The sequence below is a fragment of the Erythrolamprus reginae genome, chromosome 1 (genome assembly GCF_031021105.1).
Source record: "Erythrolamprus reginae isolate rEryReg1 chromosome 1, rEryReg1.hap1, whole genome shotgun sequence".
NCBI lineage: Eukaryota > Metazoa > Chordata > Lepidosauria > Squamata > Dipsadidae > Erythrolamprus > Erythrolamprus reginae.
Window position 1 is genome coordinate 118,434,961 of NC_091950.1, and position 15,931 is coordinate 118,450,891.

At 39.8% G+C, this 15,931-nt stretch overlaps 1 protein-coding gene across 2 annotated transcripts in view; it reads left to right on the forward strand.

Annotated features, from left to right (window-relative positions):
* SYT9 (synaptotagmin 9) overlaps nucleotides 1-14,778 on the forward strand; it is a 117,778-nt gene extending 103,000 nt beyond the window's left edge. The window contains exons 4-7 of one of the 2 annotated variants that reach the window (XM_070762687.1): nucleotides 6,640-6,760; nucleotides 9,247-9,418; nucleotides 10,761-10,890; nucleotides 12,086-12,725. In XM_070762687.1, coding sequence (XP_070618788.1) covers nucleotides 6,640-6,760; nucleotides 9,247-9,418; nucleotides 10,761-10,890; nucleotides 12,086-12,193 — 531 coding nt within the window. In that variant the 3' untranslated portion in view covers nucleotides 12,194-12,725. Of the gene's footprint in view, nucleotides 1-6,639; nucleotides 6,761-9,246; nucleotides 9,419-10,760; nucleotides 10,891-12,085; nucleotides 12,726-14,690 lie in introns of those variants that run through there. The other variant, XM_070762697.1, reaches the window with a different exon arrangement.
* The last annotated feature ends 1,153 nt before the right edge of the window (nucleotides 14,779-15,931 follow it).

A 15,931-nucleotide genomic window follows, 5' to 3' on the forward strand; every position in this document is an offset into this window, starting at 1 on the left:
AATGGCTTCTGTTACCATTCCAGAGATCGGGGAACAGCAACTCGGCACGCCTCATCACCATTCCGACCGCAGTCCTAAGATCCCTTACGTGGTGGACCTCCCCCGCTCTGGACAAGGGATCCCCCTTCAGATGTCCAGATCAATTTACTATTGCCACAGATGCCAGCTTAACAGGCTGGGGAGCCCATGCTCAGGGCTTGATAGCCCAGGGCACGTGGTCAGCAGAGGAAGCTTCCAGTCCTATCAGCTGGAATTGAGAGCAGTGTCGTTAGCCCTCAAACAATTCAAACCTCACATCATCAATCAACATGTACTCATTCTCACGGACAATATAGCTACAAAGAGCCATATTTGCAGACAAGGGGGTACCAGGTCCAAAGCCCTGATGAGGGAAGCCCTGAATCTGGGTCTCTGGGCAGAGAGACATTTACAGTCCCTGTGGACCGACCACATATCGGGAGTTCTCAATGTGCAGGCAGATTGGCTCTCCCGGTTGACTCTGGATCCAGGAGAGTGGAGCCTTCATCAGGCTCTGTTCCGGCAAGCCTGCCTCAAATTTGGTCACCCATCTCTAGACCTATTTGCGACCGCGACCAACACTCAACTCCCTCGATTCTACTCCAGGGTTCTATCCCCGGGAGCGGAGGCAATAAATGCACTCAGAGTCCCCTGGCCTCGAGTGCTGCTTTACACTTTCCCTCCAATTCCAATTCTCCCAGACATGATTCACAAGATCATCCTCGAGAAGGCCCAGGTGATACTGATAGCTCCTCACTGGCCACGCCGGCCTTGGTTCGCGGACCTACAACATCTGTCCGTCCAGGACCCCTGGCGACTCCCCGTTTTGGAGGATATGTTGCAGCAGGGGGCCTCTCACCACCCAGATCCGGAGTGGTTCCACCTCACCGCTTGGCTATTATCCGGCGCGACCTAGATCTGCAAGGCTATGACCCAGACACTATAGAAATAATTCTGAAAGCCAGGAGAGTCTCCACCAATAGAATTTACGACCACACCTGGTCCAAGTTTCACCAATGGTGCTCACAGGAAGACCTATCCCCCTGTGCATTTCCATTCACAGAATCGTAGCCTTCCTCATGAAAGTTTTCCATCAAGACCTCTCCACTAGCACCATTAGCCATCATCTAATCGCTCTATCTATGGTCCTAGCAGGATCACGCAGACAACACTCCACTCTTTCCTGGAAATTCAAGAATTTTTAAGAGGTATTTTGAACCTCAGGCCTTCCAAGGTTCACAGATACCCGTCCTGGGACTTACTGCGGGTTCTCCATTCCCTCATTCAGGCACCATACGAACCCCTAAGGTCAGCATCCTTCAGGTACCTATCTTATAAAGTAGCATTCCTGGTGGCGATAACATTGGCTCGACGCATCTCAGAATTGGCAGCCCTATCCATTCGGCAGGATCCAGACGGACAAAGTAGTCCTGCGCCTGGACCTCACCTTTCTACCCAAGATCAGTTCCATGTTCCACAGATCCCAGGACATTGTGTTGCTTCATTTTGTTCCAATCAGAACCATCAGCTTGTGGTCAGATGGCACACCTTAGATCTCACCAGAGCACTGGGAATCTATATCCGACAGACAAGACCCATCCGAACGTCAGAAGCCCTATTCGTAGCCTACTATCCCAGATCCCTGGGTTCCAAGGTATCCTCAACCGTAATAAGCCATTGGATCTGAGGGACTATCCCAAAGGCTTATGAGTCAGCTTCCCTCAGCATACCCAGAGTTATCACAGTACACTCCAAAAGAAGTGCAGCCACATCTGCCGCATGGGCAACTCAAGCTCCATTGGAAGAAGTCTGCAAAGCAGCCACTTGGGCCTCTCCAAACTCTTTCATAAGTCATTACAAAATTGACTCTTACGCTTCAGCAGATGCTGCCTTTGGCAGAAGAGTCCTCCAATCTGTTATCTCTCACGATAGCAAACTATCCCTTCCTAGGGACTCATCTGTTGGGTATGTCCCATGTGACTGCTGGACCCGCTCTCAGTACAGAGAATAGGCGTTGATTGCTTACCTGAACGCCTCTTCTCGTACGCTGAGCAGGTACAGCAGTCACTTCCCTCCCTTTTTCTATTCTAACTGTGGTTATATCCTTTAACCTGTATTTTTTCCTATCATGAGAGTTGAGCACTATTTGAGCCACCACACTTGAGCCTAAGTTTAAGGATTCACGAATTCTGGGGAAGAGGTGGATTCAGCAGGCTTTTTAAAGACTAGGCTCGGTCCTCTGCGGATTGGACAGTGAGCAACCCACATGACTGCTGTACCCACTCAGCATACGAGAAGAGGCGTTCAGGTAAGCAATCAACGCCTAATCTCTCCTTGATTTGTTTCCATCCGTTGCTTCTTGTCCTGCCCTTGGGTGCTTTGAAGAATAGCTTGATTCCTTCTTCTTTGTGGCAGCACTTGAGATATTGGAACCTTGCTATCTTGTCACCTATAGTCCTTTTTTTCATTAAACTAGACATACCCAATTCCAGCAACAGCTGTATGTGAGTACACTCTTAAACTATATATCTCGACTTCCTGCAAAGCTGCAGCTCTTTGTATCGTTCAGAAATAAAAGAGCTTTGAAATGGAATTATTTCCTGCCTGTGGGTTGGACTGGAAGGCCTTCAAAATCTCTTCCAACTCTGTTGTTCTATAATTCTACAGTCTCAGACTGACACAAACACTTCTGTATGTGTCCATTTTCATTTTTAACCAAACTTAAAATTTTACAAATATGGCGAATAAGGATAGGTTGGTTGGAAAGATCATTAATGTATGAAGACTTCAAAAGCAATTTGCTGTCTGGGGCACTGTAAGAACTTAAATATTTATCCCGTCAAAACAAAGGGTACTGCCAAAGTGGCTGAACAACTGCATGATTTTAAAGCAACCAGACATTTTAGAGTTACATTTAGGACAAGCGGTTGGCAGTTTTAACTAATAGCTCTTGTGTTATTAATACGATTATGCAAGCGTTTGCCCAAGTAGCCTAAATCAAGAGATTATCTGAGTCATTCCTCTTCCCTAACATAATGATGGATATCATTCTCAGACTTTCTGGTCAGATGGACAAAGCACTTGGATTCGGTACAATCCTTTTTTTTTTCTTCCTATTATTCTTTTTGACTGCCATTCTTTGTGCTCAGGCCAAAGTATTTCCCCCCCCTTCCTTTCCTATTCCCACAGTAGTTCAATGATTGTTAAGGAATGACAATCTCCTTTTTATATCCAGTTTTGTCTGCTCCTTGGTCTATCCATTTCTGGCATAATAGAAAAATAGGCATTTTTTTTAAATACAGGGCATGCAAACTAGGAAATTATCATAATTCATTATTTGCAGGAATTTGGGCATCAGACTTACTCATGAAGCCCATATAGTCTAATTGGTAATGAGTGAGTATCAAAACTGTTTTATTATCAATCATGAATTGAAATATTAATTTTTTTACTTTTTTTTTTCAAACTGCAGGGATGAATTCTGGCCAGGTCTATGCAGTAAAATACTTTTCAGTAATATAACATTTATTCAGTAACATTTTTTTTCTTTATCTAATTTCCTTATATTTTTTCATGAAATAATTCTGTTTTTGTTCTGGACAAGTCTTCCGTTATTAATAATAGATGCCAGAAGTGTTGACAAGCCAATGGAATATGTTAACAATTCTATTATAAAGAGATTTGTTTTGTCAATCTGATTTTTGGCTGTTATTAAACTACATCTTCTCTGAGCAGACTATATATTTGTTGCAAGTGTTAAATTGTACATCAAAATTCAAACTAAGCCCCCATAAGTTACACCCAATCCCATTTCCTTGAACCCCCCCCCCCCCCAATACATAATAAAGTCTTTAGCATCATGTTTTCTTAGGGGTACCAAGCAATGCAATTAGAGATAGGGGTTGTAAACCCAAATGTAGGGTTGTTACCAAACCAACTCCTATACTTGTTCCCAAAAGCTAGGCAAGCTAACTAAAAAAAATGGGGGAGAATTCCACAGAAACCTGCTTTGCTATTTGCTGTTTAGGATTTCTGTCCCTTTATTATATCAGTCAGTTCAGCCTGATCGGATTCCATTAACAAATCATTTCCTGTAGCATAAATAATTCTAAAAAGGTACTTCTTTTTTTCATTCCATTGTTTGGAATATGGTTCAAAGCCATATAACTGCTTCTGTTAAGAAAAACAACTTGCTATACATGGAGGCCCAAATATGCTTTTTCAAGAGGCAACTGGACTGGTTTTTCCTCGAAGACAGCAGAAGAATAGACTGGAGCTACTCTTTAGATAAGGTTCTAAGGTTTTTTAAAAAAAAACTTAACAACTCAGAATAGAATTCAAAAGTACCCCAGCAACTACAGATAATCATAATGAACCTGCTATTTCAAAATCAAATAAAAAGGGGGTTATTTATTTGACAGCCCTACCTAATAGAGAACTTGGCCTCCACATTCAGTAAGATGGCTTGTCTCTTTTACCTTTTACATTTTATTTGCTTTTTTACAGGCTGTGAGGATTAATTTTCACAGACACATTGCTGAACAGAGCCTTCCTACAAGTGTGAGGAGGAGAGGCTTGCTTGTGATTGTTTAATAGTGTAAACTTTTAAATTTTGGTAACTTTACGCTTGAGGGGATTCTATAATTTATTTATTTTTTATTGATTGGAATCTTTTTTTATCAGGAGGAGATATTCATAGGTGTTGTGGCTCTCAAGTTGTTCCTTCCGGGGCAGTTAGGATCCTAGTTCTAAAATAACTCAAATTTACTACAAATGTTTATTTAACATGAAGTGCCATTGAAATATCTTAAGATCGTATCTTAAAATACTGCAAAAATCTAATAGAATTCTGTAAACCTTTTTCCACTTATTTCCGATTTACTGTAAAGTCAAATAGCTTTTTTTTAAAAAAGCTCTTTCTCCTGGAGGTAAGCCTCATAAAAATGTCTACCCTCTAATGATTTTGAAAATGAATGTGAATCGCCTTAAATATATATTTCACTAATGCTTGGGAGTTTTGTGGGGATCCATTTATACCTCAAATAAGCTCTTCTGAGTTTGTCAAGTGCAAGACCAACTTACATGTTTTGATCATACTTCTAGCTTCTATAACTGTGATGTCGAATCTATGGCATGCGTGCCACAGGTGGCACGTAGAGCCCTCTGCGGGCACACAAACTGTCACCCCACCTCAGCTCCACCGCACATGTGTGTGCACCTCCCACTGGCCAGCTGATTTTCAGAGCTCTGCCGTGCATGGGGGGGAGGCACAGGCAGAAGACGCGCTAGCATGCACAGGGGGTCAAATGCACTTGCGGGGGTGTCGCATATGTATGCGGGCGTGTTGCACATACATGCAGATGGCAGGGGAGCATGGGAGTCATGCACACATGCAAAGGGGTGGGAGGAGTGTGGGAATCCTGCAGGATGGGCAAGGACATGGGGGGGTTACACGCACTTGGAGAAGTGAGCATGCAGGTGATGCATGTTCATGAACTGTGGATCACACATGTGCAGGATCATGCTCTGGAGGGGTCATGCAAATGCGGGGGACCATGTGCATGTGTAGGGGAGTGCAAGAGATTGCACTGCATACATGGAGTATGGTGGATTTGCGCACATGTTCATATATGGGGGAGTCGCATACACGGGACGCCTGTTATGACAAAATGGTTTAGCCATCACTGTTCTGTAATATGCTCTCAAGCCAACAGGGACAAGATTGTATTCGGTCTGGATTTTAAGAAACTTAACTTGCTTAATCCAGAGAACAAAACTCATTGCCTCCTGGGATTTTATGATGGTTCTGATGCAAAAGATTTATAATAGGAAAAGATGCATATTTGATGAGGAAAACTTTGGATGACATAAAATTGATATTTGAATAACTAGGAAATCTAATAGAGATATTCCGAAAGCTATTGAAGAGCTGGATATTCTGCCAGGTCTTGATGTATGTTGATTGTGGAGCTCATGTTGTGTGTGTGTGTGTGTGTGTGTCCTTGCACTGCTTATGAATTTTTCTCTTTGTTGTGGTCTTTTATTGAATTTTAACTGTAAAGTGCCCAAAGTTATTGGGAGTCATGTGGTCTCTAAATTGTTTAACTAAATCAATGGATACAGTGTGGTGTGGGTATCCAAAGTCCAACAGAAAACATTAAGTTTTCAACTTTTCTTTCTTAACAGCCATAATTAGTTCCAATGGGGAAATTCTGCTTAGGGATTTACTAGTTACTATTCTCGGTTTTTCACTCGAGCAGAAAGAAGATAGAAACTAGGTGATAAAAGAAGATAAAAGAAGAACATAGGAATAAGTGATAAATATGGTATTTCGTAGGTCTGGGAATAGGGAGAATTCTGTCGTCGTCCCCCCCACTTTTTTTTTCCAACAGCTGAGATTTACAGATGTGCTCGTCCCACAAGGCAACCTTATTCAGAAAACTTCACTCAGAATTTTCTCTCTGTTCTGGAAACAGCAAACAAGTTGCCAGCCTGATAAATACGGAACTGCTAGGAATAAGAGATGTATCGGTTTCATTAATAATACTTAAACAGATGCTGAAAGGCCTTTTTAATATTTTTCTATATGTAATATATATTATGTATTCTATTGCTCTGTAGGACAAAGTGGATCTTGGCGAGTTGATGTTTTCGCTTTGCTATCTTCCAACAGCTGGCAGACTAACCATAACTATAATAAAAGCAAGAAATTTAAAAGCAATGGACATAACAGGAGCATCAGGTAGGAATATATTTCACATTGGCCTAAGATTATTTTTTTATTTATATATAAGGTAGGCAAACTGTATAAATTAAATATTACAAATAACAAAAAATATTATTGGCATGCATGTGGCAGGGATAAATTTGTACCTTACTTGATCTTAAATTGCTTAGAGATCTTAGAAGTTAGTTGTATAAAAAGTCTGATAAATAAAATGAGATCGAGAATTTTGTAGGGGGGCTTTTTTTCTTCTTCTTCAATTGGGGCAAAGAAGAACTGTAGTTTATTTTCAATTGAAACCTGAGTGAGTCTGAAAAATGGCAATTCCAAAATGTTACTGTAACTATCTCACTCCCTGTCTTGCCTTAATATTTTTTCCTATCTGCCTTTGAGATAGGTCAAGCTGATATAACAGTTATTGGCTGAAATGGTCCTCACATTTGCCTTTGGTACTAAATTGCAATTATTTTTGGGGGGGAGGGGGGGGCGAGATATTAAACAAATGAATTCTACCCTAATAGTAAGCAGTAACTTCTAAACTATTTCTGGTGATATTGCTATTGAATATACTATCTGCCTTAGGCTTTTTGTATTTGGAATTTAGTTTAGATCAGAGATGGGTTCCAACCAGTGCACCACTCCAGGAGTGGCCTGCCAATGATGCAATTTTGGTGCGACAGTTTCAGTGCTGTCTTTGTCGGACCGTGCATGCCGCCATCTTTTTTCCTCTAATTTTCGGCTCTCTGCGCATGCGCAGAAGGAAAATCATCCCTCTGTGCATGGAAACCAAACTGTAAGAAGGGATGCATGCATGCATGCAAAACATCACAATATGCACCAGTAGGAGGAGGTAAGAGGAACCCGCCCTTAGTGTGGACATGTTGTAAAAGGTCTGTTTAACAGGGGCTGAAATGTGTATATTTGTAGGCACATTAATGTTAGAGATCCAGCCCTATAATAGAGTCATTATTCATTTGGATCACATGAACACAAGGATGTCCAAGTTCGTCCAAATATTCCCCAGCCAGCAGTGGAAGTGATGTGCCGGTGCCTGGAGGCTGTTGGGGCCTGGATGGGTGTCAACAAACTCAAACTCAACCCAGACAAGACGGAGTGGCTGTGGGTCCTGCCTCCCAAGGACAATTCCATCGGTCTGTCCATTACCCTGGGGGGGAACCACTGACCCCCTCAGAGACGGTTCGCAACTTGGGCGTCCTCCTCGATCCACAGCTGACACTGGAACATTATCTCTCGGCTGTGGCGAGGAGGGCGTTTGCCCAGGTTCGCCTGGTGCACCAGTTGTGGCCCTATTTGGACAGGGAGTCATTGCTCACAGTCGCTCATGCCCTCATCACCTCGAGGTTCGATTACTGCAACGCTCTCTACATGGGGCTACCTATGAAAAGTGTTCGGAAAGTTCAGATCGTGCAGAACGCAGCCGCGAGGGCCATCGTGGGGCTTCCTAGATTCGCCCACGTTTCTACAACACTCCGTGGCCTGCATTGGCTGCCGATCAGTTTCCAGTCACAATTCAAAGTGTTGGTTATGACCTTTAAAGCCCTACATGGCATTGGACCAGAGTACCTCCGGAACCGCCTTCTACCGCACGAATCCCAGTGACCGATAAGGTCCCACAGAGTTGGCCTTCTCTGGGTCCCATCGAGTAAACAATGTCGTTTGGCGGGCCCCAGGGGAAGAGCCTTCTCTGCGGCAGCCCCGGCCCTCTGGAATCAACTGCCCCCAGAGATTAGAACTATCCCCACCCTCCTTGTCTTTTGCAAGTTACTCAAGACCCACCTATATCGCCAGGCATGGGAGAGTTGAAACACCTTTCCCCCAGGCTCTTTATATTTTATGTTTGATATGTATGTGTTGTTTGGTTTTTAAATATGATAGGGTTTTATATGCTTCTTTTTTAATATTAGATTTGTTTTGCTATAATATTGTTTTTTATTATTGTTGTGAGCCCCGAGTCTTTGGAGAGGGGAGGCATACAAATCTAATTTTTTATTATTATTATTATTATTATTATTATTATTATTATTATTATTATTATTATTATTTTGACAAGGGAGAGCAGGAAAAGTCAGTTATCCTCCTGGATTACAATATTTCTAAAAGCGAAATAGGCCTGCCTATTAAAAATACATAGCTATAAACAGAACAGCCAAATATTTTTGAATTCTGGAATACTTTTGTTGCATGTTTGCTTATGGCAAACTTCACTGCAAATTCCTCTCCCTCTGCATCTACACATACACACAAAAGTTAGAAGTTGTGATTTAATGATGCGGTTTCTTCTCAATGTAATGTAAAAATGCTATTTGTTTTACTCCGAGAAATAAATTCTAAAAGAATTCGCAAGGTAATGAATCAAATCATTTCGTTTTCTTGATAGTATAGTAAGTTTATAAAGGCAAGGCAGCTTAGTCATAGGAATATGATTGGTCCAACTTTAAAATAAAGCAAAATCAAATGCTGAGATTGTGATATCTGTTATGCAGATCCATATGTGAAGGTGTCACTAATGTGTGAAGGGAGACGATTAAAGAAAAGGAAGACTTCTATCAAGCGGAACACCCTCAATCCTGTTTACAATGAAGCCATAGTCTTTGATCTCCCTCCAGAAAGCATTGATCAGATTCACTTGTCTATAGCCGTTATGGATTATGACCGGTGAGATATCTGGACAGCTATGCTATGAAAAACAATTCGCGGAATCTCTAAATTAGGATCTGCAAACCTGAACAAATGTTTAGCCATAAAGGCGGGCATTATGAATTACTGCTAAAATTAGTTTTGGGGGAAATAAAATTAATACATAATAGCTTCCTTCTTTGCTTTTTCTTAACTTCTCACTTTGTTGTAAACATTTTTTTCCAAATACTAATCTTACTCTGATTAGTTTTTCCAATCAACTAGATTAGTGATGGCAAACCTTTTTTCCCTCCGGTGCTGAAACAAGCATATGCGCACTATCACATGCACGTGTGTGCCCACACCCATAATTCAGTCCCCCCCACCTCCTAATCCCCATGTGCATGCCCACACATCCCCTGCTTCCCCATTTTTAAACTTCTGGTGGGCCCTGTTGGCCCGTTTTTCACCCTGGAGCCTGGGGAGGATGAAAATGGCCTACCCCACTCCCCCCAAAGGCCCTCCAGAGGCCAAAAACATCTTCCCAGAGGCTCTGAGCAAGCCAAAAATCAGCTGGCTGGCATGCGCATGCGCGCTGGAGCTGAGCTAGGACAACAACAGCATGCCAGATAGAGCCAGGGTGGCGCAGCAGGTAGAGTGCAGTACTGTAGGCCACTGAAGCTGACTGTAGATCTTTAGGTCAGCAGTTCAAATCTCATCACCGGCTCTAGGTCGACTCAGCCTTCCATCCTTCCAAGGTGGATAAAATGAGGACCCGGATTGTGGGGGCAATAGGCTGGCTCTGTTTTTAAAAAGTGCTATTGCTAACATGTTGTAAGCTGCCCTGAGTCTAAAGAGAAGGGCGGCATAACAATCCAATAAATAAATAAAATAAATGGCCACACGTGGCACATGTGCCATTGGTTTGACATCACAGAACTAGTTGATGCCAACTGGCCAATAGAAGACTAGAAAGACATGGTTGATTTGTAAAAACGAAATTTCTGAGCTGCAAACTACACAAGCAGCTTTAGGTGTAAAAGTTGGTTTAAAAAAAAAATTAACATTAATTTCAAAGTGAACATTAATAGAAACAGGGAAAGAAAGGACATTTATCCTAATTGGGGGTGGGGGTCCTCTACTCATGTCTTTGACAGGCTTCCTTTCAGAACAAATGCTAACTTTGGAGAAATGGTTTTCATTGGGGCTGTTGCAGGAGAGAAAACTGTTATATTTATGCTGTTTCCCTAGTATCATCTCATTACCATAAACTGCAAAGACATATTTAAGAGCCCATCTGCTTCCGCTATTAGATCATTTGGACTGCATAGCTCCTGAATGCATAATTTTAAGAAATAAATATTATTGAACATTTTCACAGTGTAGGTCACAATGAAGTAATTGGAGTCTGTCAAGTAGGCAACGAAGCAGAAACTCTTGGGCGAGACCATTGGAATGAAATGCTCTCCTACCCTCGAAAACCCATTGCACGCTGGTATCCACTTGCAGAGGTAAGAGAAATGAGCTTTTACAGAAAGGTGGTTTTTTACTTAAAATTTTTCTCCCTTCCTTTTCTTTCTTTTCCTTTTTTCTTTTCTTTCTTTCTCTTCCTTCCTCCCTTCCATTTTTTTCTTTTTTGTTCTTTCTTTCTTTTTTCTTTTCTTCTTCCTTTCTTTCTTTTTCCTTCCTTCCTTTCTCTATCTTTCATTCATTCTTTTTTCCTTCCTTTTTCTTTTCTTTTCCTTTTTTCTTTTCTTTCTTTCTCTTCCTTACTCCATTCCATTTTTTTCTTTTTTGTTCTTTCTTTTTTCTTCTCTTCTTCCTTCCTTCCTTTCTTTTTCCTTCCTTCCTTTCTCTTTCTTTCATTCATTCTTTTTTCCTTCCTTTTTCTTTTCTTTCTTTTCCTTTTTTCTTTTCTTTATTTCTCTTCCTCCCTTCCATTTTTTCTTTCTTTCTTTCTTTTTTCTTTTCTTCTTCCTTCCTTTCTTTCTATTTCCTTCCTTCCTTTCTCTTCCTTTCTTTCATTCTTTTCTTTTCCTTCTTTTCCTTTCCTTTTCCCCCTTTTCCTTTCTTCCTTTCCTGTTTTTTCTTGTTTTGTTTTATTTTTCCTTTTTCTTTTGTGTGTCAGTGTGCGTGCGAAGGGGAAAGGGGTGCTGGTAGTTTTGAGTCAGTGTTGATGTATGGTGATTGCCTGGACCCTGCAGTTTCCTTGGCAAGATTTCACTAGCACTCCATTTGCTTAACGTAAATCCTATTAAAACATATTGGAATCCCTGGGTTTATCTCAAAATTGGTACGCAATGCAAATAAAAATCTGTTCCTCAGAGATTTTCTCTCTTTCTCATAGCTTTTTAAAACATAAAATTCTTCCAAGTCAAGGTAAAATCCAAATAATATACTGTACCTAAGAATTTTTTTTTTAAAAAAACTCTTAAATTTGGATAGACAACCAGGCTGTCATTCTGTTTTAAGCTTTTGTTTAAAAGATGGTGCTTTATAAAAGGCACTGGGTTGTATATATGGAAAAACAATTTCAAAAAAAAGTTATTGTTATATTTATACAGAACTAAAGTAATTCCACTTCAGTGTCCAGAGCTATGTCAAATTACTTTGGCATTAAAAGTAATATAGAAATTAGAACGTGCAGTCGAAAGCTCTCCTCAAATTGCAATCAGATGCCTTTGTGTTTTTTTTGTCTTTGTTTAGGGCCCCATTGAGCAGAAATGTTCAGCAGGCTTTCTGCGCATTGACGGCTGCCGAAGAGGTTTCTTCACTCTTTTAACCTATTCAGCAGAAATTTGGCATTCCTGTTGAACCCTTTCTTAGCCACTTTCTCAGGGGCCATTCTGCAGAGTCCGTAGGGGTCATCCCCTTAATTCCATTGTTTGGCCGTCGCCTTTTCCCCAACCCCAGGATTTATAAATCCCAACCCTTAAAATTCAAAACATTTATTAGTTACCAAGATGCTCCTGAAGCTTTCTACAGTTTTCATTCTAACACAGTTACCGGGGTCTATCAGGAATACCCTTCTATTGTTACCGATGGGCTTTCAAGTAAATCACATAATAAGTTACATTGTCCCAGTCAAGAAGTTAATCCATTTTGTTATACATTTTGAAATTTATCAAAATCCTATTTTTATTATGGTTGTTATCACAAATATGATCTTGCCCATCGTACATTCCATTTCTTTAGATGTCACACTTGATAAACCGCTCTTGCAAATTTACATTTGGTGAATTACCATGCAATAAATGTCCTAGAAGTTTCCACATATCAAACTCTAACTTCTTTCAATAATCAAGGTGAATTGCCTTCCATAGCCATACAAAAAGAAAAGAAAAAATAAGACTAGATTGATAAAAATTTCCTTTGAATCAAGCTTGAAATGTCCTTGTAGCTTTCTTAGTGGCAGAATAGATAGTTATAATTATATTGTAAGTTATATACAATACAAAATTATAATTAATTGTAACAATTGTTGAGGGTGGTTGCATGGTCATTTAGACTGTAAAGCAAAGGAAGGGGCATTTCCCTAGATTTTTCCTGATTTTTCCCACCATTTAAAAATAGGGAATAAGAGTTTACAGTCATGAACATATTTAGTATTGCATCCTAAAAGCACTCACTAAATATCTATACAATGACAAGCCATTCTCCAGTATCATTAAAATTATTATCTTGAACCAAAGGGTGCATTTCTGCCGCCTTCCCCAAAGCAAAGGAAGGATTAGATAACTTTTGTATATGTTGCATTTCTTATTCACTTTTATAGAGGCTGGGAATCCTCTCCCAGTCTTTCCTTCTACCAGTCTTGATGGGTAGGGAAAGTAATGGAGTGAGCAGCAAATCATTTATTTTTCTAGATATAAAAGATACAGGCTTGTTGTCTGGCCTCTTAAAATTCCTTTTGCCCCTGCTATTTTTTTCTAGTTACATAGTACATATGGCCTAGGTCCGTGATGGCGAACCTATGATATGTATTCCCAAAGTGGCACATTCAGCATTGCCCATTCCTCTCCTGGGTTTCTGGCATGCATGCACATGTAACAATCAGTTGGCCTTTCTGCATGCATCAGTGCAGGAAACCAGAAGAGCTGGTCTTCCACTTTCCAATGTGAGCATACACATTTGCCAGCTGATTGGCATTTGCGCATGTGCAGCCCGGATGATGAAAAGTGCTCCCTTTTCGGCACTCGGTGCTAAAAAGGTTTGCCATCACTGGCCTAGGTTATCTCAAATAAGCTGGTCTCCCAAATCTCCCATCTCAAGATTTCTGGAGTAGCTGTGGGCCTGATGAGAACAGATCAAGTATAAAGACTTTGGACTCTTTTTCTGGTCCTTTGAGATGATTGCTCTCCAGCTGAACAGAGCAGCACAGAGGAACTAAATAGCAATGTTTACTGCTTTACTAATAGATAAGAGTTCTGAATTCTATATATTAAACTCTATTTTAAGTATATGACTATATTTTTGTAAATTATAAATTGAAATCATAAATTATAGTTAAATTGCTGCTAAATAGATATTTTATGACAAAAGCCACCCACCAAATATGCTTTTAAATTTACAGAACAAACGCTTTTCAATGTAATCCAAATCAGGCCATATGGTATAATATTTTGTTTTTCAAACTAACAAATTGATTATACATCTGTAAAATTTACTTCAATAAAAAGATTTATTCATTTTCTACCCCACCACCTACAAACTAAAATGTATTTTCCTCTAGTTTCAAACATTTCACATATCTTTCAACTTTTGTTGAAGCACTACGAATAATTACATGAAACAATTTTAAATGTATCTCATCACACACAGGAAGCTTGTAGAGGTTGTAGAGTGCTTCAAATCATGTTTAGTTAAACTATGACAATACAAAACAAATATTATTTAGAGAGGCATAATTGAAGAAATAAACACTATATAGTAAACAAACCTATAAACTTTATTCTTTCATTAGAGATGTGTTGGAACAAAAGAAAAAAGTTTTGATTATATGTAGCTGTTGTCACTGTTTTTTCTTTGGTTGCCTGGTTGGTGAACTTACATTTTTCATTGTAACATTGCCTTAAAGAGTTGAAAAATCTGATGTTCAAGCCCTCATCCTAGGGAAAAGGTTAATTAATTCAACTAGTAGATTTTGAAGAAAATGTTGCTACTTAGCAGATATTCCCTGCAGCCTATAACAAATCTCCTAAGCACTTTTTTTTTACACTGTACTGTATGCAAAATTACTGTCAATCAAAAAGTGGAATGACTGACAAGTTCCTAATGGAAAATGAGTCTTCCCCAATCTGATATCTTTCAGACACATTGAAAATTCTTCAACCAGCATGGCCATTATGGGAATTGAGGACCTGGATTAGGGAAGCTGATGTAGACCAAGACATCTTGATTACAGTATTTTTTTTTATAATACTCTGGAGTTATGTGGTTTGGTTAATCAGATTTGTAAACCAGTGTTGAGAAAGTCTGATATCACCGATTCATGCCATCACATGTATAACAAAGAAAAGAATCAAAAGAGGTGCAACATTGCAAAGAGTTCTCCTCCTGAGGATACAGTCTCATCCCTAAAAATCATAGGCTAAATATTCCTCCCCTTTTTTGTTCCATGTTAAGTTAACAAGTCAATTTTGTAGAATAAAGGATCTCCATACCTGTACAGGCATGTCCACACAGAGATGGGCATGCATAGTTCAGGCTACTTCACCTCCTAAATATTTGGGTGTAATCAGCCATTTAAATCTCTACTATATTTTCCAGATGCCTCCGTAGGTGATTGTGGATGTTTATTTGTCAATCAAATTTATATAGTTACCTACCTCAGAAATGTGATTCTGGGTGGTACACAAAAGAACAGTTAAAAACATACGTAAGCAGCCAGTAAAAGAATTAAATATAAATATTAAAATTGTAAGAGGATCAGCCAACTTTCTATATAAATATAATACAGTTGCATATTTCCTGTTTCCCAAGGCTGCTGGGAAAAATAATATTTTAAGAGGTTTCTGGAAGGCGTCTCTCTGATATAATGTTCTGAGTGACATAATATTCCAAAACCACGGCAGAGATGGCACCATAATAGATGGTATCCATTAAATACTTTTCCTGATGACGTGATGGGGTGGATAGGTATAACCAGGGAAAAGCAGCAGTCCCACCAAAAACCTTTCCAATGCCATGTAATGGTTATATACATAAGCATACTTAGACACACATACTGTACACATCTGCATTGATGTTCATATGATCTGCATCTCCTTGCTGTACCACATCACACATGTCTGTGTTGCCATCTGGTAAATATGGTACAATTTTTGAAGACTGAGTATAACCAAGCCGGATGGAAAGGTCTTATGACTAGGGTATATCTAAACTTTCCAAGTCAGGTTTATAGGAAAAAATGGGATCCAGCTTGATTACTTTGTGATTAAATGTGGCAGCTTAGAACTGGAAGAGCCATAATTCTCCTGAAAGTGTTCTGCAGCAAGTATTATCCAAATTTCTCAATTTAAATCTCCAAACAAATTGGTTTAACTTATAAAA